The 26,100-nt window shown below is 41.6% G+C and overlaps 1 protein-coding gene across 2 annotated transcripts in view; it reads right to left on the reverse strand.

Moving 5' to 3' along the window:
* Nucleotides 1-26,100, reverse strand: part of PCDHAC2 (protocadherin alpha subfamily C, 2) — a 56,907-nt gene that overhangs the window by 17,382 nt on the left and 13,425 nt on the right. For both annotated transcript variants that reach the window (XM_075056517.1, XM_075056516.1), the window contains exon 3: nt 25,472-25,560. In XM_075056517.1, the coding sequence (XP_074912618.1) occupies nt 25,472-25,560 (89 nt within the window). The remainder of the gene's footprint in view (nt 1-25,471; nt 25,561-26,100) is intronic.

Raw genomic sequence — 26,100 nt, forward strand, 5'->3', positions numbered from 1 at the left:
AATAAGGAGAAAAAAGCTCTATTTTTATCTCTTCCTGCTGACACATGGAATAGCACACACTTCATTCAAGCATACATGCAGCTGCTCAATGGCTGGAATTTCTGCAGTGGCTTAGAGACTGGAGGAAGTGCAGTCAAAGCACATATACTGTGTTCCAAGGAGAAGACAGCAAAAGGATGCTTTAAAATGCTGTGCTTAATCTAGTTCATTCTACTCACCAGAGAAGCATACAATTCTGAATTTATATTCAAAAATGTGTGTGCATATTTACTGAAACTAGCACTAATATTTAATAACTCTTCCTGTAAAAACAGTATAATTGTGCATGCAGATCTTCAACAAGCAGCTATTGACAATTTGTACATCAGCAATTATCCAATTTGCATCTCTAGTGAAACAACTCAGGGAACAGGCAAACGGATTTGTATCTCTGTGGAGCAAATCTGCCAGTTGCTTAGAGCTGATCTGTCAGTGTTCAGGAGGGGACAATACCCGGAGAGAGGACAAATATTTAGGCTCAATAGCAAATACTGACACGAGCCCGATAGCCTTGCCTATAGTATCCGAGAGAAACAAAGAGCAGAAATAAATTATAATGACTTTACTCTTTTTTTGTGCAGGGGCCAGAACTTTCCCTTTGGCACATAAATATTTTTGAGAGATACAGACACAATTTAAAAAAAAAAAGGTGAAAGGGGAAGCCAACAATATGCCAACAAAACAACTGTTTATAAATACTGAAAATAATCTGTTAATTGCTCAGCTGCTCTCTTCAGTGCCTCAGTCATTCACCAAAGTATACCAAATGGTGCCAGGTTGGATGACTTTCGCCTTCCTGAAGAAGCTGAGATAAATTTACGGATCCAAGGCCACCCTAGGACCCCAAGTCACCTGTTTGGACAACTATGTCTGCAACTGCACCCAAACCTGCAGAGCTTTAAGGCAAACCCCACTATTTTTCCCCTCTATAAATAAGAATCAGTTCATACTCCCAAACACCCTTTCCACTCCTGCCTGCAGTTCTGTTTTAGTGCTTGTCTTCAGAAGCCAAAGTGAATCACCCATTTCCTGCCCTCTAATCCTCAACTATCACAAGCCTTTCTGCAAATTTTCTGCTGCTTCTCCAAGTAATTCTGCCTAGGCTCAGTACAAAAGCTGCATTAAGAAAGAAAAATGCTGAGCAGGTGGCACTACCATAGTCTAACACACACAGAATGGAATCAAGCTTGTTCTCTTGTGGCTCTTGTATTTTAATCACAATTAAATAATGAAAGAGCATAAATTGCAGCCTGAATTTTCTCATGTAGTTTTTTCTACTCATATGAGATTTTTGTGTCTCTAATCTCTGCACTGTGGGATCATGTCATGCCCATTCATCCTGCCAATTCTGAGAATATTTGTTGCTTTACTTAAGTATCAGTAGTTTTGTGAGAATCTCAGGTTTCACGGGGTGGGGGGGGAAGTTACTCTTGGCTGCTAATGCACCAGAAAGCAAATAAAAGGAACTCATTCTTTATTAAAAAAAAAAAAAAAAAAAAATCATAATTTTTAAAACAACCTGTACTTAAGGCTTAAGTTTTGACTGTTCAGGATTGGCAGCATAGGACTGACTCAATGTAATTTCATGGTCTGTTTATCCATCCTATTGTCTACACCATCATGCCTTTAATAACAGGTGCTCTCCCTTACTCAGGCATCTGTGACAAACAGAACATGCCATACATGTGTTACTGCTGCAGAGAAAGCAACTGCCTTCATAAATGTAATTCCAGTCAATGAAGAGCTCGTGTCTGAGAATCACAGAAATGAGTAATCAATAATCATGGTCTGCAAGAGAGAAAAATATCTTCCGCTGGCTTCCTTCAAAGCTGTGCACTGGTTTCTGGATTCTTTTTCAGTACTCCAGTATTAAGTTGCTTCCCTAAAGGCTGTGTGGACCAACACTGTTATCCTGCATAACTGTATCTGGCACTTGACCTGAATATGTTTCTCCCAATTAGGCAGTGACATTCTCATCTGGAAACTCTGTACATTCAAACTGTTGTCTCAGCATAAAGGTGTGCCCGAGTTATTCTGAAAACCCAGCTGAATGTTTGCTTGGATATACTGTCTGTATCCCCAAAACTTTAGGGATTAGTACAATTTGGAAGCTTTCATCTCCAGATTCCAGAATCTTCTGCAACTTACATCTCCCAACCTAGGTGTTATGAAGTGATGGGTCTCTGTCAAGTGATGGGAGGGACAAACCTCCATACCATAAATAACAATTACAACACCTTTTCCCCTAACTGCTAAGAAATAGCCAGTGGCTACTAGCCTTGATTCCTCCAGGTCAAAGATGAAACACAAGCAGGTCTGCAAAGGAGGTAGAAATTTCCACCCAGCACCTCTCCTCTGCAGTAAACAGGACACCTCACTGCCAGGTACAACAATCTGTCCCCTTTTACAAATACTAAATTTATCTCAACAAACAAATATTCCCCTTACCTTAATCCATGTTTCATATTATTCATATTTACCATCAGAATTGCACGGTCTCAGACCACATGTTCTGTATGAAAAAAACCTGCAACAGTTGCCTCTTTTCAGATTGAATAAAAGCCATTCAAAACACAAACAATCCTCTCATCTCCTTAGTTCCCCTGTGAAAGTAGAAGGACTTTGCATACAGCCCAGAAGGCCAAAAACTCAGTATCTGGCAGAGCAGAAAGCAAGCTCTGCTCTACAGGAATTCCTGTTCACCAGTTTCAAGAGTAATACTTTCAGCATCTGAGCTGACCTTAACTATTAACCCAACAGCAGTTGTGTGTCCAAAAGTCAGCACCAATGATATCTAAAAATTTACAGTTCAGCAGCAGCACTATATGTTGAAAATTGGCTTGACTAGCATGCCAAAACTGTTGTAGAAAATTGTATATATATGTTCACAAAAATTAATATCATGGAATTAATACAGCTCCACTTTTTTACCAGTAATTATGCTGAAGTGCAACATGAACAGTTCTCTCATTTTGTGCTACATGATGGTTGCTAGACTTTTTGAAGGCTCAAATGCTGCTACAGGACTATATAATCTCAGAATGAAACAAAATCAAATCTATAATCCCTATGGCTTTAGGAAAAGGCTGGGAGGTCTGGAAAGAGGAACAAAAAAGAATCATAACTCTGATGTAGAAAAAACAAACAAGAAGTTTAATTTTTTAAAATCAGATGATCTTTGGATGTTTGACTACTGAGCTCTGTACATGGGCCTGGTAATAATTAGCTTTCAAATAACTTCTCAAGTATAATGCTCTGCACAGCTCAAAGGAAAGGCTCTTGCTGTGAAGCCAAAATGGTAGACCAAATATTTAATTACAGTTTTCTCCAATTATCAGCCTGTACCTCAAAAGTAGATGTATGAGCAGTCCATTGCAATCTTGTCCACTTTTGCCAGAATCCATGAACGTATTACCCAAATCCCAGGCAGTAGTATCAAAGACTGTTGACATGCTTGGGAAAAAAAATAGTTTGGCCTTCCAGGCCCTGTGTATCATTAAGGGAAGACATCAACTAGACTGAGAAATCTACATTCCATAAATAAGCTAAAAATCAAATTTAAAAAGATATGGGTAATTAGGAGTCTCTGAACAACCCTCATCATAACCTCAGCATTTTAGTTCTTCAACAGGAACAGGTACAGTTAAGAAGATGACTGGAACAGCCACTTGCTTGAGCAGTACAAAGCCTCACTTTCCATAGAAAGCATGGGCTAAACATGCATGTAAGATTTTCACTCATTTCCAGGATTCAGAAGAAAACCTGGGACTCGTCCACAACAGTAATTGGATAACCTGTTCATTTCAGTAGAAACAGAAAACAATGACATTTTGCAGAAGTCCAGGTCTCACTGGTCTTGGTCTAGGAGTGCTCCTACAGCATGAGATGCAGTGCATGAAAATAAAGCTGATTACCTAAAAGTGAGATACAAGTGCATGAAAATAGCACTGTCACTTCAACAGGATGGAAGAAAGAGAGCGAAAAATAGAGCAAGGTATTACCTGTATGTGGATTACAGAAAAAAATTTATAGCCAAGTAGATGGAGAATTCACCAGAAGTGAAGGATCAATACACAAAGTTCTCCTCTATACTAAGAAATCATCAGAAAATCTGTAGCTAAAAGGGTTAATAGTATAGGAAGGAGAGTGGATATAGGCAGGAACTCTGAATGAATTTTTTTTTTTAGTCTTTCAAGAATCTGGTCTTGTTGCATTATTGCAAGTCAACAATCTAAAGGGCTTCCTAGATACCGATTGGGAAACACAGGATTTGGAAAGGCAGTTGGTAACACTATAAACTGCTTACTCCCTTCCTGTCCTTTGGTTTGGGCTTGTCCATTCAGGCTCTTGGTCCCCTGTGGCCTACTGGAGCTTTCAGATGTTAGCATTATTCAGTATAGGATTTCTTCTGCCTTCTTAAGCTTCAGCTTATCTGCCTGGCCAAATTTTCCTGTCTTGGGGCAGGTTTCATCTTGCTTAGATACACTGTAAAGCTGAGTCTGCAATGAAAGGGAGATAGTTGGCTACATGCTTCCTACACTCATTTCTAGAGACATTTCTAGGGTATAATTTGGGGATTTTTCTCTAGGCTTTCTTTCTTTTCCACTAAAATGGTAATGCAGTGCCATTTCTTTAAATAGGTGCCATTCAGATGTCTTGGAGTTCCTCTATTGTCTGCATATATCAATACTAAAAAAATCTTTCAAGCCCTAATGCCCTTAAGCATTTACTCCCAGAAATGCCTACCAAAAGCTGAGACAAAGGCAGTCAGCTAGTCTGATGAGTCCTCTCATTCTGTCTGGCAGAACACAGTCCTTGCACTACAATCAGGAAAGTCTGCTTTGGGCAGATCAGTTTGTCCTCTGATGGTGGAAATAGCTGATATTTTTTTCAGTGGGTTGTCAATGCTGATTCTCAGTTTACCTGCAAGTTTTTAAATAATTATTTGGCTGTGGATCTGCTTTTCTAATTTTAGTGTATACAGCAATTTCTTTTCTTCACAGACTGTGTTCTTTCTACAGTGGAATTACTACAACTGATAGCCATCTGCATTTCAGTAGTTTCATGAACTTCACAGTGGATTTGTTTTGACTTCAGCTTGCTCTTAGAAACATACCCTTAGAGGGTGTGGGAAGGGCAGGAAGAACCCACAATGAGTTCTCCCTCCTCTCTTGTGAATATACTCGTGCAACACTGCAACCACGTGCAAGACTTACTCCATCTGCTATGATGAATTCCAGGCAATAGTGTCTCATGGTTAGTGGGTTTCTTCTCAACAGCCTGCAATTGCCCACTAGCCATTAAATAGTTCTGTTAATGCAACACAAGCATTTGGTCACGTTCTCCAAACCAATATTGCTGCTTATCAGTACTGCTGATTATATTGCAGCTGGCAGCACAATCCATCTGAAATGGAATCAGCCATTGATCAAATAGACTGGCTGCACGTATGGCAGGTGAATGCCTGGCAGCTCTTTCTGACTAGCAGATCTACTGAGAATGTCTGGCTCTGCTAAAATTGTACCATAGGTCTCATCTTCATTGTAAGTTTCCACTTCACCAGGTGGATTGTTGTACCTAGTTTTTCTTAGGCTGGATAGCTACAGTATCTAGACTTACAGTAAACGTTTCTATACACAGCATCACTGCTTGTCTTCCCCAGCACAGGGCAAGGGTTATAATTTTAATTAAGAACACAGAAGTCATGGCTTAGTGTATTTTGGCCTCCATCTACACCGCAGATGTCAGCAGTTCCAGTAATCATGATAGGTTATTCAAATAATAGTGAAAAAGGAACTTGGTGAACATAATTCAGCTGATCTGTTTTAGCTACGTGCTCTGGGAAGTGACAAACTAAACCTAACACGTCATTTCTCTCCGCCAGAATTTGCTTGAGCTCACAGGTTTGTATGACCAACTGGGTTGCTATCATTCACACCACAGGTGACTAAAGTTAAACCAAAATCCCACCCTCTGTTTTTTTCCTGATTCTTAGTTTCATACATGTTGATCTGGTACACTTGCTTTGTGTTTATGGCAGTCAAATGTTGATCCATCCCCTAAAGACCCAAGCATTTCTCTGATGGTGCATCTGGATTTTTTTCTGAAAAAATTTTTTTTCTGAGTGGCCTCAAAACCAGATTCACTGACCGATGCAATGCTTATCCACACCTGAGGCTCTGCATAAGCAAACCAGTGAGCACGAATGGGAGAAATGTTCAGTATTTTTGCAAGTTCACTGCAATATGGAGGAGCCACGCATGCTGAGCATAGCCTAAGTTGTTAGAGTATAGCTGTAACCCATCTGTGTCTCATGTCTCATTTCCGAAATCCATGTCTCCAGCGCTGGAGTTCTATGTTCTTCATGTGGATATCTATTCAATATTCTACTTCATAAATATACTTGAAAAATAACATATTTCAGAAGAATTAATTCTGTCAGGGGACTGTACTTCTCAAACCCCTTATCAAATGCTTCATTATTTTTGGACATAGTTATCTCTTTCATTGTTTGTGTTCTTCTTACTCAGATAATGAAAGTCCTTATCTTCCTTTTCTCTTCCTTATCTGTTACGATTAACTCTACAACAAGATCTGTTCTTGTTTCATCTTTCTGCCACCATATTTTCCCAAGGTTGATTCTCTACAAGCACAACAGTCCTTTGTTCCATGCAGTTCCATGCATTTAGTTTGTGGTATCCCTACCTCTTTTTGTGCCAGTATTAGTTCTCAGCAGCAGCTGAGTTGAAAATTAAGTCTACACAAGCCTTTTCAAGCAGATCAGTTCCCTGAACCAACTAACTCTGTACTCAGAGGAGAAACAATGCTGATTTGAGAGAGGATTGGAATATATGGCAAAAAGTATAAGAAAAAGCAAAATAAAAAAATTCAGACTTAGACTGGCATAAGCTGATACAGAACTACACAAAGCCCATCCATTTAGTCCACATCGCCTCTCTGAAATGTAGGCAAGCTCTTCACTCCTACAAGCCTCACTACCTTCCCTGCCAGCTGCCTCCGTATTTCTTGGAATTCAAACTGGGTAAGAGCAGGAAAGTATCCCATTACCCTGAAGTTGAAAACTGACTCTTTTTTTAAATTATTGCAGTAAGCCTGCAACACAAGTAGGACTAGAGACATCATTCAGTCAGCGGCGAGGCCAGCAGAGGCAACGGTAAGTCGGCAGCTAAGCGCTAAATTTTGAGGCAGACCGGGAGGTTCCCGAGGCCCAGGAGCCCCGGGGAAGAGCAGAGGGACCCTCCAGCGCCGGCAGCTCTCGCGAGAGAGGCTGACGCGGCGTGGGCGTTGCCAGGGGCAACCGCGGGAGATTTAAACGGCCCTGAGGCGCGCCGGCGACCAGGAGTGTGGAGTGGGTTTGCGCGGGTAGGGCGCAGCCTCCCTCTTCCCAGCTGGAGAAGGCTACTCAAGCCGTGGGCGTTGGCCCAGAGGGAGACCCAGGTATGGTTGCCACTCGGGTGAAAGCCATTGTTAGGAAAAATGTAGTGACACAGACAGAGCTCCCATGTAAACGTGCAGCTGTCCAGGTGTCTGGCTGCAGGGAGTGCCTGAGTCTATCACTGGTGACGGAGGGCAGCGGGGACACCTGTTGTGTGAGGTGTGACCAGGTGGATAATCTGCTCAGCCTGGTGGTAGAGCTGAAGGAGGAAGTGGAAAGGTTGAGGAGTATCAAGGAGTGTGAGAGGGAGATAGATTGGTGGACCCACACCCTACCGTCCCTGAGGCAGAGGCAGCAGATGGTAGGGTGGAGGTTCCCCTGCCCTCTTGCCACCAGGCAGGAGGGGACCTAAGAGATGGAGGGGAAGGGATACAGGTCCCTGCCTGGGGAGGCAGGAGAATCCCCTCCCGGTCTCCCTCAGCTTCCCAGTTGCCCCTACATAACAGGTATGGGGCTCTGGGACTTGAGGACCAGGTCAATGAAGATCCCGTTGTAGATGAAGCCCTATGTAGGGAGGTGCCTAGGCTCAGTCGGGCAGCCCCACACATTCTCACATCCTCTGAAAAAAGAAAAAGGAGGGTAATTGTCGTAGGCGACTCCCTTCTGAGGGGAACAGAGGGCCCAATATGCACACCTGACCCATCCCACAGGGAATTCTGTTGCCTCCCTGGGGCCCGGGTAAAAGACATTACCAGGAAAATCCCTGGTCTAGTTCGGACCTCTGATTATTACCCATTGCTGGTTGTGCGGGTTGGCAGTGATGAAATTGCAGAGAGAAATCCAAAGGCAATCAAAAGGGACTTCAGGGCACTGGGATGATTAGTGAAAGGATTGGGAGCACAGGTAGTGTTTTCCTCAATCCCTTCAGTGACAGTGAAATATACTGAAAGGAACAGGAAAACACACTTGGTTAATACATGGCTCAGAGGCTGGTGCCATCAGTGGAATCTGGGGGGTTTTGATCATGGAGATGTTTACACGGCACCAGCCTTGCTAGTGACAGGTGGTATCCAGCTATCTCAAAGGGGTGAAAGAATCCTCGCTCGTGAGATGGTGGGGCTCATAGAGAGGGCTTTAAACTAGGTTTGAAGGGGGTAAGGGATGAAACTAGGTGCACCAGAGATGAGCCTGGGGGCAGCACACCGATGTTAGGGGTGGATTCAATAGGTCAGTTCAAATGCATCTATGCCAATGCACGCAGCATGGGCCATAAACAGGAGGAGCTGGAAGCCATTGTGCAGCAGGATAGATATGACTTAGTTGCCATCACAGAAACATGGTGGGATGACTCCCATGACTGGAGTGCTGCAATGGATGGCTATAAGCTCTTCAGAAGGGATAGGCAAGGTAGAAGAGGTGGTGGGGTGGCTCTCTATGTTAGGGAATGCTACACTATTGTGACAAGGTGGAGTGCTTACGGGTAAGGATGGGAAGGAAGGCCAATAAGGCAGATATTGTGCTGGGATTCTGTTATAGACCACCCAACCAGGTTGAAGAGATAGATGAATCATTCTATAAGTGGCTGGCAGTAGTCTCAGAATCGTGTGCCCTTGTTTTCATGGGGGACTTCAACTTTCCAGATGTCTGCTGGAAATACAACACAGCAGTGAATAAACAATCTAGGAGGTTCCTGGAATGTGTGGAAGAGAACTTCCTGGCACAGCTGGTAGGTGAGACAACTAGGGGAGGAGCCTTGCTAGATCTACTGTTTACAAACAGGGAAGGACTGGTGGGAAGTGTGATGGTCAGAGGCTGTCTTGGGCTTAGCGACCATGAAATGATAGAATTCTCAATTCTTGGTGAGGCAAGGAAGGGGGTTAGCAAAACCACTGCTATGGACTTCCAGAGGGTAAACTTTGGCCTGTTCAGGACACTGGTTGAGAGAGTCCCTTGGGAGACGGTCCTGAAGGGCAGAGGGGTCCAGGAGGGATGGACATTCTTTAAGAAGGAAATCTTAAAGGCTCAGGAGCAGGCTATTCCCATGTGCCGCAAGTTGAATGCCGAGGAAAACGACTGGCCTGGCTGAACAGGGAGCTTTTGCTAGGAGTCAAGAAAAAAGAGGAGAGTTTATCATCTCTGGAAAAAAGGGTAGGCAACTTGGGAGGAGTACATGGATCTTGTTAGATCATACAGACAGAAAATTAGAAAGGCAAAAGCTCAGCTAGAACTAAATCTGGCTGCTATTGTAAGGGATAGCAAAAAAATGTTTTTACAAATACGTTAACAGTAAAAAGAATCCCAAGGAGAATATCTATCCTTTAAGGGATACAGAAGGGAACGTTGCCACCAGAGATGAGGAAAAGGCTGAGGTACTTAATGCCTTCTTTGCTTCAGTCTTTAATAGGGAGACCAGTTATCCTCAGGATACTCAGCCCCCTGAGCTGGAAGGCGAGGATGAAGAGCAGAATATACCCCCCCCTTAATCCAGGAGGAAATAGTTAGTGACCTACTACGCCATCTGGACACTCACAAATCTAAGGGACCCGATGGGATCCATTCAGGAGTACTGAGGGAACTGGTGGAGGTCCTTGCCAAGCCACTCTCCATCATATATCGGCTATCCTGGTCAATGGGGGAGGTCCCAGAGGACTGGAGGCTTGCCAATGTGACTCCCATTTACAAGAAGGGTTGGAGGGAGGATCTGGGGAGCTACAGGCCTGTCACCCTGACCTCGGTACTAGGGAAGATTATGGAACGGTTTGTCCTGAGAGCACTCATGTGGCAAGTCCAGGATAAGCAGGGAATCAGGCCCAGTCACCTTTGACACTGTCTCTCATGGCATACTCCTTGAGAAGCTGGTGTCTCATGGTTTGGACAAGCATACTCTTCACTGGGTGAAAAACTGGCTGGACGGACAAGCCCAGAGAGTTGTGCTGAATGGAGTTAAATCCAGTTGGCGGCGGGTCACAAGTGGTGTTCTCCAGGGCTCAGTGTTGGGCCCCATTCTGTTTAATATCTTTATCAATGATTTGGATGAGGGGATTGAGTGCACCCTCAGCAAGCTTGCAGATGACACCAAGTTGGGAGGGAGGGTTGATCTGCTTGAGGGTAGGAAGGCTCTACAGAGGGATCTGGACAGGCTGGATAGATGGGCTGAGGCCAATTCTATGAGGTTCAACAAGGCCAAGTGCTAGGTCCTGCACTTCTGTCACAACAATCCCATGCAGTGCTACAGGCTTGGGGAAGAGTGGCTGGAAAGCTGCCGGCAGAGAAAGACCTGGGGGTGCTGGTTGACAGCTGGCTGAGTATGAGCCAGCAGTGTGCCCAGGTGGCCAAGAAGGCCAACGGCATCCTGGCCTGTATCAGAAATAGTGTGGCCAGCAGGAGCAGGGAAATTATTGTTCCTCTGTAGTCGGCACTGGTGAGGCTGCACCTTCAGTGCTGTGTTCAGTTTTGGGCCCCTCACTACAGGAAAGACATTGAGTTGCTGGAGCGTGTCCGGAGAAGGGTAACCAAGTTGGTGAGGGGCCTGGAGCATAAGTCTTATGAGGAGCAGCTAAGGGAGCCAGGGCTGTTTAGTCTGGAAAAGAGGAGGCTGAGGGGAGACCTTATCGCTCTCTACAACTACCTGAAGGGGGGTTGTAGTGAGGTGGGTGCTGGTCTCTTCTGTCAGGTGGCTGGAGATAGGACAGGAGGAAATGGCCTCAAGTTGTGGCAAGGGAGATTTAGGTTGGATATTAAGAAAAATTTCTTTACTGAGAGGGTTGTCAGACATTGGAATAGGCTGCCAGGGAAGTGGTTGAGTCACCATCCCTGAAGGTATTCAGAAAGCGTGTAGATGAAGTACTCCATAATATGGTTTAATGGGCATGGATGATGGTTGGACTTGATGATCTTGAAGGTCTTTTCCAACCTAAATAATTCTATGATTCTATGTTCAGGACAGAGATCAGCCTCCTAGTGCTCCATCCATCTTCCACAACCTTGCTTAACCATCACCAAAAAAGAAAGGGGAAAAAAAAAGAGGAAGAGCAGCAAAAATGTCACACTCATGATATCACTGTGCTTTACAAAGTAGGGATTTTTATTTTTGTTTCCTAGCAACTCTGCAGGCCAGCTTGGCAGTGATTTTGTACTGAGCACTCGTTAACACAGGGTTGTTGCAGCTCTTCTCAGAGAGATACTTTGGACTCTTTATCTGCCTCTTTCTCTCCTTCAGTGCACAAGTGGAGTGCACTCCGGGGCTGCCTGGGAGATTAGTATGAAGCAGGACAAAACACCTACATTTTACTTCTACCTACATTACATCCTCTGATGATTTTTCACTCCACATAAAGGAACTGTGAAGAGCTCTTAAACTAGTATTTAATTCAAATTAATTGAGGGAAATGAACAAATGAAAAGGAGACTCTGCAGCTCAGAGTGAAGTTATCATCAAAGATCTCCAGCCAGGGCTGACCTTACATCATAGCTATAAAGGACCCAGATGCAGTTTCCACAATGTCTGTTACAAACACTTGCCATCTGGGAATGGTAAAAAGAGAAATACCAGGCAAGAATAAGGAGTTTAATTGTAAACCATGATGAAGATTAAGCTTTTAAAATTATATTTGACATATAACTTTAAGATTCATAAAAATACATCAAGAAATAAACACTCATAGCATAAGTATTCACAGTTGGGAATATATTTTCCACTGGGAACAGCTACAAAGCTGGCAGAACCCCCCCAAGCTTCTCATCGTGCTGTCTAGCCAACATGCCTCAGAAAAGATCAGAAGTTGACTTAAACGGATTTAGTCTGCATGACCCACTGGCCTCTCTGCCAGGGCTGCCAATTAGTTTCAGTTGTGATAGTGTTTCCTCCAATGTGGCAAATTGCTGGTGGGGAACTGGATTAGGATCACCAATGTATTTTTCCTGTCGGCCCATAAGTAAGTAGTTCTCTTTCCTATTAACCAGTCTTCTAGATAGGTTTAGCTGCAGTTTGAAAGTCTGTATGCTGAAATGGATATACTGATTTGCAGTGTGGAACAACAGAAATGTGCTTTCTTCTGTCTCCAGACTTCACTGCTCCAAATAGTTTTACTATATAACTGCACCTGCACTCTTCAGAGGGGTAAAGACGGGGATCCAGAGTGGACCACAGTGTGTGTGGTCCTTGTGAAACTCTGTAATCTTTCTTCCCCCTGAGGAAATAAACTCAATTAAATGCAAAAGGTGATGTTCATCATGGTGTTTTATTTCTCCCAACTGGAGTGAAGCCTGGGAATAACTGGGGCAGATAATCTGACACTAATATTAATTTATTTTAATTCTCTTTCCAGCTACGCATGTGGGAGACTATGCTACCTACTTAGCATAAATTTGCAGCAAGATAATAATCTGCCAAGAACAGGTAATTTTTGCCATGAAGAGGTGACATTATACATTATAAGTAGAGAGAACAAATCCCTCAGAAACCTAATGACTAGGGTGGTGCTAGCACACTCCTCCTGCTGATAGCCTATGCATGCCACAGTTGCAGGTTGCTTCTTTAGGCCAGCTTGTCCTCTGTATGTGACTGAATACATTTGACTCCAGGCATTTGGAAAGGACACTGCTTGCCATTACAGTCTGTCTGCTTATACTGTCTGAGATGACAATAGAAGCAGTTTGAAATGGTATGGTGAATACTGAAGACAAAGTATTCAGTTACTGTAGTTATTAATTATGACCACTTAAAACACCACTATAGGCATGCAAGTTGATTTACCACCAAGATGACAGCCTTCTGCTCCTGGGAGCGTACAGGATCACGGAAAACTAATAGAGCACAAGATAGTGAAAAACTGAGAGGAGGAGGAGAATGTAATTTGCATCTGCAGATCCTGAGAGGTGTTTAATGTGCAATGTTTCTTGGTAATGAAAAATCCAGTTTGGATTTTGTGTCTTAAAAGCAATGTTGTGAGGTCTGCAGGCAGACTTTGAAGGAAACCTGGGGGAGGAATTGTTCGTTTTGCATTTTTCAGTATTATGATAATATTTTTAATATGGGTTTTGCCACTTTTCACTCACTGCCTTTGTTCAAAACCCCTCTGATTTTATTCTGAGTCTTACATCATACTGTTCTTCCTTTAAGCTCAGCTACCATATTCAAGTGATTATGTGCAACAAAAATATCAGAAAATTTAATCAAGATAACTAAAGAAGGTTCAGGACTTTGTTGATTGTTTTTGAGCTCAGTCTATGGTTTCTTGATTTCCAAGTGCCTCCCAGCATATTAAAAGTCTGAATGTGAAAAACCTGCTGAAATTACTTGAAGACCAGAGGTCACCTCTTGGAAATAACAAGGTATTTCTTTTTCAAGGTTTGAATAACCTAGCTAGAATAAGCAATCCATAGGACCAGGCACTAGGCCAAAGAGGTGTGATTACAGGATAAGAAGGTATAAACTAAGGCAAAATCCTTCAGCCAGCTCTAGTAACCACAGGGACAAATGCAGAGAGGGAAGGGCAAAGGTTGTCTCTTGCCATTAATTGTCCAAGTGAGCCTAAGGAGATTAGCTGCACAATTAGGTATTTAATCAGTGCCACTCCCAGCCCAGGCAGCAGCCTGGCTTGTGTGTGCTTCAGTATTACATGCCCAAGGTCTGACCTTTACATGGAGATTGAACTCCTTTTGCAGCCCCTCAAATCCCACTCCCATTCTATGCAACAGGGTAGCACACATCCCCCAAGAGAGCCTGTGAATCCATCAGCACAGGATTTGCTTGCCAGTCAACAAATCTTACTTGCTTTTTCAACAGCTCCTTTTCTTAACAGTCAAAAAACAAGTCATGGGAGGCAGGCACAAGACAGAACTGGGCCACTAACAACAGCAAATGCTCTGTTCCTAGTAACAAACGATCAAAATACAAGCAATCTAATTTCATCACATTCAAACCATTACCAGTGAATCCTGTTCTAGCTCCAGTCTCCTTGATAGTGTTGTGGGATGAACTGCTGCTATTAACAGTTTTGCTCTGGTCACCTCTTGGTATGTGATACTGGCACTGCATGCTGAGCTGGGGCATGCAGACTCTGCACAAGGTCTCACAGGCTGCAATAAGTCTCCCCTGCCTTCTCTGAACCTGTCCTATCTACCTGTGCAAGTAGAAGCAGCACACTATTTTTCTCAGCATAAACACATAGAAACAATTTCCACAAGACCACAAAGGGGTTGTGCTGGGGTTTTTTTTCTTCCTAATCAACCCATTTATTTTGCTAGCTGTGTGTGCATGCAAAGAGGGGATGCTTTTAGGGATTGGTGACTGCAATTATACAAGACAAAAGCAGAGAAGCTGCACTCAGATTCATTCCCTCCACCGCCAAAGCCTTGATTTTTCTGACAATTAAATCCCCATAATGAAGGGCATGCCTTTGTGTGCTGCTGTTACTGTTTTACATCTCTCATTACACCCTCTGAGTGCACACAAGTAATGACCAAATAAATCCAGAATTTAGCTCTCAAAGTAAATTCAGCATCTCTAGGTCAATGTTACATAAACAGCCAGAATGTGTGCTGGAAAAATATGCACAGTATTGGTGTCTCTGTTTTGTGCAGCCCAGTTCTATTCTGGCAGCCCCACCAAAGCAAGGATATGGCAAAGAGATCAGGGGAGTGCAAAAGAGAGAAACATAACAGCCAAGAGGAATGGGAAGCAGCCTCTGCCTACATCTTTAGAAGTAGGGCTTGTGAGCTGCTAAAGGTCTGACATCGCAGGCAAAGGGCCTGTAAGCACCACAGTGAAACGTGAAGGCTGAAATGATAATCCCATAGTGTTCAGGAAGCCCTGACCTAACGGGCTCTTGCTGGCTCAGCAGGCTGGAGAGGAGCAGGGAAGGATGGCCCTGAAACAAGGCTCACAGCTCTGTTATTCTTTGCTCACCCCTGCCACAGTGAGAGTATCTTGGGCCAGGTGGATGCTGATCCAGTCCTCAGCATCACCACAGAGCACTCTGTGATAAGAATAATTTTAATTTTTCTGCACCTTGGTTTTTTTCCTTTCTAAAACAGGATAATTATCGTGTCCTTTCTGTTATGTTCCCAGACCTTGTCTGCCCTGCTCGTGTAAGTGGTAAGTTCCTTAAGGCAAGGCTTGTCTTTTGCTATTTGTATGGGCTTCGTGTAGCACCATCTGACCTGAGAGGCACCGCCACACTATGACGTTAATAACAGATGCTGAAACAATGCCCAGTTACAAAAATAAACACATGAAAAATACATGCATAACCCTTGTGTACAGCAAAAGTGCTGCACACAGGCAGACATCCATTAGGGGAAGATCACAGAGTAGTCTGTACTCCCTCAACCTCTTTTCTCCTTCCATCGCTGCAATATAAATACATTCCAGATCAAAATTTCTTAGAATTGCTTAGATCCTTCCTTATTTTATGCACCTACTTTCTATCAGATAGTGAATTGTATATTGCAAGAGATAACAGGGTTGGAATTCCTCTGGGATCATGAATATCTCAGGCTGTTTTAACATTTACTTGAGTATATTTTCTTTAAAAAAAAAATCTAAAAAGGATAAAATTAAGCCCAGAGCAGTAGAGAAAGAGAAAACAAACAAACAAAAAACACACACACACAAAAGGGAGGCAATAAAGCAGTGGTAACCTCATGTGGAAACAATTTGATTACCATCAATTCCCTGAAGTACTGACCAGATAAATGCTTGTTTAGCTTACTTATAAGTTCTGACAAGATCACAACCCAAGGTATTACAGCTGCAACTGAGTGATTTTTCTATTTATTTACTGAAACCTCTGAGAAAATAATAGTGATGGAAATCAAAATGCTCATGTCTTCCGAGTAGCTACAGAATATTACCAGTAGGCACGCAAGACAAACTCACGGGTATCGTTACCAAGATCACAAAGAAACACATGCCTAGAGCAATGGAGAAGTGAAAAAGTTGTTTAGATTTGAAAACTGGACTTTATTTTATTTACAAAATAATTTCCTACCAGGTGTCTAGGAACCAGTCACATCACCTGGCAAATCTATTTTTTTTTGTACAAAGTGTTGTGTGTCCCCCGCCCTTTTTGCTCTGTTACAGCATCATTTGGAATATGTCTAACTTCTAGATGGTAGGTTAATCAGGGTGGGAAACCTGATAAACTACCTGGAGTTTTTGGTGTTTGATTCAAAAGAGTTAACAAACTATTGGCCATTACAGACATAACAAAATTAACCATAATCAAGATCAGGTACTTTTCAAGAGGTGTTACTTTGTTCTTAAACCGAAGAGTACAGCTATTAACAGCTATCAAATGAGAAACATTTTTTAGGTGCAACTGTTACTTCCATTTTGAAGAAGCAAAGAGATTATTAAAGGAAATGATGAATTACGTAGACAAGGAGTTATTATCATTAAACTTTCTCCTAGCACCTAAACACAGAAATTATAGCCAGCTAGCTAGCTAGCTAAACTGCTTGTATGAAATCTCTTACTTTATCACTCCTTAAAATGACAAAGTCTTGAGCTGCAGCAGCTTTTGTCCACAGTTTGGGAAGACCCACTTCATATTACTCAGTTACAGAAAAACACTAGCCTTTTGACCCCATTACTCTTATTTTAGTCCTGGTTTTAGAAATGTTGCAGGTCTCCTGTGTTACCCGTATCTCAGCTGGAGCTATCAGTCTTACATGAACATTCAAGAAATCTGCACTGGAGCAATCACCCCATGTGGAGATCAGAAATTGGACATAGTCATATCCACTTTGGCAAATTCAACAACTGTCTCTAGTCAGGGACAAATGTGGCCTTAATCTAAATGGAAGGACTGCACATGGACAGGGACTTGACTAAATGACAAGATGCACAAATGCATTCTGCATTGCCTGGAGCTAATGAGAAAGGTTAATTCATCTCACAAATCTTTACGGCAAGTGGAATCAAGAATTCTCCGCAGTATATGAAGACATAAACTCTTCTTAACATTTGGCTTTCATAGCCAAAATGAAAACAAAGTCTTATTCTAATATATCAAGACAGACAGACCACACAACTTTGAAGTTTCCAGCATTAGCCTTTTTCAAATTCTGATGAGTCCTTTTTTTCCTTACACTGAGTCTTCATGGACTAAAGTATCACACACTATTAAATCTCTCATCCATGTCATCTAATTTACTTGGTACACTCCACTGAAAAATAATGGACCCTGTGATATAGATCACAAATGCTATTTCAGGTCAATCATGGTTTTTTTGCAGCTAAGAGGAAAATAACAAAAAAACAGAAAGTAAATTTAAGATTAGCCAAGTCATGACTGCAGTTTTTGTATAATATAATCTATCTTTCCCTCCTTTCTTTGCCCACTCAGCTGAACAGAAATATAAACTAACATGCTCATTTACCTAGTCCTGGCTGCAAATACTGAAAGCCCAAACTCCTGATTCAACTATAGTTTGCATGTGGTGAAGCAAATGAGTTCTTGGTCAGAACAGTCATCAGCCTTTGAAAAATAAGTTTCAGTATGTCAAGCTGCATCTGTCATAAAAATTTTTTTTTTTGACATGTTCTTTTGAAAAATCTTTCTGATTTCAAAATGCTTTTCTTCAGCCCAAGCAGCACCTGAAATTATCAGTCCTCTCCAGCCTCCATCAGGCTGTCAGAAAAGAGAAGCATTTATCAGAGAAAATTCTCAGTTCAGTAGGAAATATTGAAAAGGTGATGCGTGGCCAAGGCAGTTATCTACATTTCAGCACTCCTGGAATAACAATACAGAAGGGAGACATAGTGGACAGATCAGCAAGAAGAGACCAGAGTCATTAGATGAAAAGAATAAAGAAGTTTTGAAGAGAAATAGGGAAGAGAGAGGTGCATTCTTGGAGAACAAGATAGGTAACAGGAAAGAGGTGAAAATGGAGGAAACAGAATTGGAAAGCCGAAGAGCAGGAAGTATACAGGGAGTATCCTGGGAGTAAAGTGTGCGGGCAGTAGGGGCAAAACTGAGGACTGTGCATCACGTTGAAGGTCTCAGCAACTAGGTAAAATTAACTTGAGAATTCAATGACCAAGGTCAAAACATGAGATAAAAGAAAGGTATTTAGCCTTACATGGTTCTTGCAGATTATTTCTATTTCAGTATAGTGTCATTGTTCTGCATCTATAGGTTCTTCCCCTGGACTCTACTGAGCTAGTAGACATACTGCAGCTTTAAATAGTGATTTTAGTGTGCTTTATGGGGATGTTTTTCTCCATGATTACAAGCGGCTGTGAGCCAAATCTCTATGATACTTTACTATGTAGGCTTAGGAACTAGTTAAACTGCTTATGACTTTCATTTTGGGGATTTATTAGATCACAGATTTGAAGACTAATTTTCAGGAGAAACATGAATAACTTGGCTGTTCCATATTTTCTCCTTTAAAAATATTACACATATTATCACAGTGTTTCTTAGACCACTTAGGGTATGTTTCTTAGGGCTGTTATTTTGACATGTAGGTAATTCTGGTTTTGAAAGTTGGAATTATGAAATTCCATAGAAAATTGGTTATTAATTAAAATAAATATAGAGGATATAGAAGCGCACAGCTGCATTTTCTAGCTCCTTCCATTTTAAACAGCTGCAGCATTCTGCAACAAACCAAGATCCCAGTTTTGTATTCTGGGTTGCTAATTAGTTATTATCTTTTATAGCTTTAATCAATGAACTGCTAAAGCTAAGCCAGACCAGCGTATTCTGCTGTTATTTGTAAATTAACCTTTAACAGTCTCAAAGCAGCACTTTCAGCCCCTGCACGTTTTTTGCAGTGACTGCTTGAGGAGTCATAATTAGACCGTTTTTCTGTAGGAAGAAGGTGAATAGAAACTCACTGACATTTAGGAAGAAATTGTTCTCCATTTACAACCGCAGTGTAAAGCTATATCATATGAAATATGTTGTACCTCAGGTCTCATAACTCTCAGAGTTATTGTCTTAGGCTCTTTCTCTTTAAACTGAATTTCTAGAAAAATACTTCAGAGGCCAAGACCCTTGTGACAGTACTGTGCCCCCCTGTGAGCTTTTACTGGAGTGTTATGCCTGCTGAATTTCAAGAACAGTGCCTGTTGCAACAGTAAAGAGTCAACCTGAAAAAAACAAAATCACTGAGTTCATTTAACATCAGCACAGAAGGAATGGAAGATGCAGACAGATCAAATGATTATTCCATGAAAAGAACAACTGTAGTGTGGCTTTCTGTCCCCCTCATCACAATCTATTACCCAATCTTGGTGTGCCAATCTTCTTTCCAGTGACATGTGCTCAGTAGTCACTTAAGAGTCTACATTGTGTCATTCCCAATGCTATCTGCCTCCTGTAGACCTTCTAGCATCCTTTTCCAATTTTTTCCCTCTACCAGGTCTTCTGTGCTCACCTTCCTATTCCAAGATTTCTACTGGTGTCCTCTCTCATGTTCTTAGATTTCTCTGCTCAGATCTCTCCTCTGTTTCATCTGGGCCCTTCACACACTGTTCTGTTGGAAGAAAGTGTCTCTTTCTGACAGAATGGTCCTATTAAAGTAGGATTTACTTGCTTGACATACAAATTAGTCTGTGAAATACAGAATTGTATATGCCATGACTTACACTAGATAATTATAATAATTTCTTCTCCTGTCAAGGCACTCCTGGACATTTTTGTTAAAATCCATGCAAGCATCCCTTTTCTTCACAGCTTTCCCACAGTCATTCCATTCACAACACTCTACCCCAAACCAGCAGTATAAAACTTACTAGGAAGACTGACTTGCCTTTCAGATAACTTTGCTTATTTGCCATATTTATAGTTGCTTCTCATTTAATTTTCAGTATTCATCACTTATTCTACAGCCCATGCCCCATCAATGGACTTTTGCATTCCAGATGATTGCAGCAGGAACCATCCTCTGAGAGCAACATAAATCTATTCCAGAGCAACTGTAGTTCCCACCATAAAATCTAAGAGTCTCTATAGTCTTTCAGGACAGTCTGAAAGTATACAAGCATGGAATATCCCTAGCTAGGGATGTGTAAAAAGGTCACAGTTAGGTGGGTGTCCTGGTTTCAGCTGGGATAGAGTTAACTGTCTTCCTAATAGCTGGTACAGTGCTATGTTTTGAGTTCAGTATGTGAAGAATGTTGATAACATTGATGTTTTCAGTTGTTGCTAAGTAGTGTTTAGACTAATGTCAAGGATTTTTCAGCTTCTCATGCCCAGCCAGGGCACCTGACCCAAACTGGCCAACAGTATATTCCATACCATGTGACGTCCCATCTAGTTTAGGAACTGGGAAGGGGGGCACAGGGAATCGCCGCTCGGGGACTGGCTGGGTGTCGGTCGGCGGGTGGTGAGCAATTGCACTGCGCATCATTTGTACATTTCAATCCTTTTATTACTACTGTTGTCATTTTATTAGTGTTATCATTATCATTATTAGTTTCTTCTTTTCTGTTCTATTAAACCGTTCTTATCTCAACCCACGAGTTTTACTTCTTTTCCCGATTTTCTCCCCCATCCCACTGGATGGGGGGGGAGTGAGTGAGCAGCTGCGTGGTGCTTAATTGCTGGCTGGGGTTAAACCACGACAGGGGGAGATAAGGAACAGCAGGAAAAACTGAATAAAGAGAGGAAAGCTGTGACAGACACAAATTTCAGAGGACAAATGTTGAAAGAGTCAGAGCAGGGGTGATGGGAGAAAAGGAGCTATATGTCTTCGTATAAAGATTTTATATATATACAAACATAGAAAAATATATACACACATATATACTTATATAGCACTTACAGTCCTCTTCAGATCTAGAGTTTAAACCCATTCTTGGTTATAATATTCCTGTGCCTTTTCAAGTAGCTATGAAACCCACAGCTAACCTGTCTCTCCTGCTTATTTCCCTTAAGGAGCAGCAGCCAATATTACTACTGCTGTTTACTTGGCCACTTCAAGGGATAAACATATGCACCATGAATGTCAAGCATGGAGGACTGCCCATGTAGAGGTCAGTAGATTCTCACACAATGTAATTGCTTTTTTCATAAGAACACTTTAAAAAACAAGGCTACCACCTCTCTTCCCCAGCTAATTACCTGGGAAAAGGAAACAAAAATGACAGATATACTTAGAAGAATGTTACCACTGCAAAATCAGAAGCATAAAATTAGTGTATGTTAGGATGGCATTTGCCTATGCAACCTTAATTCAGTTCCTTGTGCATATTCATAAGGCTAGACACTGAAATCCTGCCTTCATTGAAGTCAGAGGGCTATTTGCCATGGACTTCAGAGATGCCAGTATTTCACCCACGGTCTTCACCTACAAGCTTACAAATTTCAGATGCAGATTTTTTCACGAGGTCCTTTCCTCTTTTGTTTACAGAGCTGTCTGAATTGAGGTCTTTTTTCCCCCTCTATATATGTGGCATGTGGCCCAGTGCCTTATTTACTGCACGTATATAAAGCCTACATTGCATACAGGATTTAAAATTTCTTATGGATATTTTTCATCACAAAACCTTATCATTCTCCTGAGTCTTATATGTGCTATGAAAGCATCTTTAGACTGTTTTTATGAAGCACTTGCCTTTCCAGTTCTCTTTTGTAGATTGGAACCAGGAGCACAGAGAAATACACACAGATTTATCTAATTCTAAGCTCTGAATTATGCATAGGTCTGATTTATTCAGAAATCTTCAGTGTTGTATGTTTAGAGCAAAGTTGCTGTTCATATTGGTTTCTATTATGAACCCCCACCATTTCTGTAAATCAAGCTCCATTTATTCCGAGTTAGGCATCCAAAAAACAAAGTTCACTCAGTTTAGTGGTCACCTATAGAAAGTCTGATATAATTACTGAATCTGTCAAAGGACATAAAGCAGAAACCAGAAATCTGTCTGCATTTCCTGGACTCACTATGCAGCACGTGGGGGATAAATGAGATGCCCCAGAGCTAAACCCAACGTTATCCTCTACCCAGAGGGAGTTTAAGGCTTCTTGTCCCACCTCACTTGGAAGTATCTTGACTACAAACCTACACACTATTGGACTTGTGGATAAGAAAATGCAAAGACAATTTAAAAATGAACAGAGGTTCACTGTCCCCTGCATGGGTGAAATATGCAATAAAGTCAATAGGAGTGTTGTCAGTCAAATGAGGACCAGGTTTTGCTTGGGCAGCACATACTTGCTGAAACATCATGTGATGTTTGAGTACAACTATGCATTAGGAATTAAGGATTTACTGATTTAACACTTGACTTTTCATCCTTCTTAAAGTGTTCCTATGACATCAATTTGAATGGTCTCATTGATTAACTCTGAATCTGTCTCTGTGAGGCATCTTACCCCTGGCTTTTGTGGATTGTTAAATTAAATGAATGATTTAGTGACAAACTGATTTGGATTAATCAATCGACTAAAACAACTGCATGGAGAATGTGCACAGAACAGGCTTGGAAGTGGTTTCTAGTAATCAGAAGTCAAGACCTGCAGCTGCCACAGTATGTTGATGGTAACAGAGATAACAAATAGCTTATCTAGGAGTTTATCTGGACCCAGGTGGACTCCATTCATATGCAAATGATATGTCAGGAACAAATGCATTTTTTGACTCAATTGACCATGAGTTGAATCTCTTCTGAAAAGCATCAGTTATGTATGTTAACATGATGAAAAATATTACAGCTTTTGAACCTAAGCCAGAAAAAGAAAGAAGCATTGAAAGAGATATTTGTGGGAAACTGCAGATAGGATTCTAAAACAGTGGCAGTAAATTGCTGAAAATGTGATGCATGATGAGGTACTTCAGCTATGAAAAGTAACACAATCATTAATCCTAACTGAGGTTTCCCAATGAATTGCCTGTTTGCTATTAAGGACCAGGGATATCTCTAGCTTTTGCTTACAAAGAGTGGAGAAGAAAATTACCTGAAACCCGCTAAAAAAAGGGCTAATGTTATGTTGGGGTCACTAATCCCTTGGGAGTGGACAAAGACGAAACAAATGAGTCTTCATTGTGCAGGAAAAAAGATATTAATTTACAAGGAACCTGGTTCACAAAAATTGGATTTAAAGGTAGCTGTAACTAGCATGAATATTCCATAATGCAATTTTAATTAGTCACATTTTCCTGTATGGCAGAAAAATTTCCTGTTGCTGAAGGTGTTTCTTACAACCTGTTTGAATACATTGCCTAGAAATAAAAACCACAGAGAAACAGTGATCTACAACGCTCAGTCCAAGGGCCAAAGTAAACAGCCTTGGCACTTGGACTCTCCACTACCCAGCTCCACAGGGCCTCCTGCCAGCTTCTCCTCTCACTATGCCTTACAGTTTTCTCCACCCTACATAGCCACCAACATACAGAGCAGCGTGTGTGACAGGGATGCATGCATTGCACAAGTGCCTCATTGCATGGTCATGGAAGGAAAGAGCAATAAGAGCCAAGGGTTACTGCTGCTCCTCAAACAAAGAGATGTTCAGGTTCCCCAGGTGAGTCTAAAATAATAAAACCCCAAAAGAATAGCAGGGAGGAGTCCATATAGTGGAACAGGGCTCTGGGACCTAAATGCCAACGGACCTCCTCAGAAGATAGGACCATGCTACCTTTGCAACTACATTCACATTCTTAGAAATCTGCATTAACAGCAAGCAAACATCTGGGTGAATATTTGCATCCATACCAAACTTGGTATAAGGTAGTACACTAAGCGCTCAGTCAAGGATGATTAGTGCAGCTGAAAGCCTGAGGGAACCCCCTGTAAAGGTTAGAGTGTACTTGTGATGACATTTTCAAATGCAAGGTCAACAGTTACGCACCCTTCATAATAAGCTGTGGCTTCCTGCAAAGCCTGCAACAGAAGGAAGAGCACACGAAAACCAGGTAATTATAGCCTAGGGGCTCATTATATATTATATTAATTTCCAAATCTGTTTCTGCAGACAACCCTTCTGCAACACCAATGCAGGTCTTGCTGGGCACCATTAATTCATTGCTATGTTGTAACTGTGATTGCAAATCCTGAAGTTGCTTCTCCGCCCTTTATCCAGGTAAAATTCCCATTTAAGCCAAGGGAAAGTTTTGCACCAAGAAGTATTAAATAAAGCAGCTCTCGCATATTTTCTGCTAGAGATCCCACTTCTCAGCCTTTGACCTGCCTCTGTGATATGACTGTCACTCCTCATTTGAATTTCTGGAGGACTCACAATGCTCACAGAGCTGTCATACAGGGCTCACAACCCTACACAGGGCATCCCCTAAGTTGACAGCTTAGTTTGGGCATGACTGAAACCACTGATCACACCAGTGGCTGGCTACTCCACTACATCTCTATATTATTCCTGCTCCAGCATAAAAAGTGAGATTATTTTATTGCCTGCACTGCAAAAGATACAGCTGATTTTTCTTTTCTTAACTCAATGAGGACTTTTTGTCAATTCATATTGACTGCTGTGAAGGCATCAGTCAGTGACTGAGTAAATGAAGCTACATTCTAAAATGTGGGTTTGGTCATTTATTTTGACAAGCAAATAATAGTTTAGTTTCCATCATCACACACTAGTGAATGAAAATAGCTAGCAAAAAAAAAAAAAGGTCTGATTTCACCACAGAAAATGAGAAGAGACATTCAAAGGGACTTACTGGGTTTGTAAAAATAACAAAGGAAGAACTGATAAGCTCCTACCCCAGTTTTACTATTCTTTTGAAATGGAGGCCAAATCAGCTCTAGATCCAAGCATTTTGAATCTGAATACACACATCAGAACTGAAGACCTTCCATTATTCCATTAAACAAACCAATAACCTCCAAAGGCAGGGTGAAAGCTGGGATCAAGGCCTCTTATCTCCAGTGCTCGTCTGAGACTGACTAAAGAAAAAACTGTATTTTATGCTTTATTATTTCACTCTATTTAGATTCCCCAGATTAGTTTACAAGAACTTCACTCAGAGGTGAAAAACAGAAGAAAAACTAAAACAAAAGCATTAGGAGGCCTACTTCAGTTAACATTAGTTCCTTGCATATATTCTGGATTTTCACACCCTTACCTGGAGTAGCACTGGAGACTGTTGGCCACTGCTGATCAGGCCCTCCTGGTCCTCCACGTATGACTCCTGCCTCCTCCATATGCACAGCACTGAATAAGCATATATCATAGTTAGATTATATAGTTCCTCTCTGCCCTGAGCTTTATAACACTTCCCTTTCTTGTCATTCTTCAAAGGTCATAACTGTTTGTCACTGTGCAACTACTACTATAGTACCACCTGATGCTAACAAATTCTGCTGGACCATTGGAGAACTAGCTGTTTTGACTTGCAAAAAATATCTTTGATTATTTACTAAAACACACTTGTGGCATAATCTATAAACCAAACATACCTGCAGGACACTTTGCTTTCATTGACTGGAAGCCGCTAATAAGGAAGTTACACACCTTCTTTGCTATTATGACTATGCTATGTCATTAAAGAAAATGACAAAAAGTTGGTGGAGTTAGTTCTGTCATTTTATGCCACTTTAACAGATCCCACCTTCCTGGGCTACTGCATGCTTCTCATGAGCAATTCAGAAAGAAAAATACATTTTCTCAAATGCAGAAACTAAACACAGCAAATTTTACGGTGTCACATCATGAGCACTTGGCCTTGAAAGTACCAATTTGGGTATTAGGCAG

Source organism: Buteo buteo, chromosome 24 (genome assembly GCF_964188355.1).
Source record: "Buteo buteo chromosome 24, bButBut1.hap1.1, whole genome shotgun sequence".
Taxonomy (NCBI): domain Eukaryota; kingdom Metazoa; phylum Chordata; class Aves; order Accipitriformes; family Accipitridae; genus Buteo; species Buteo buteo.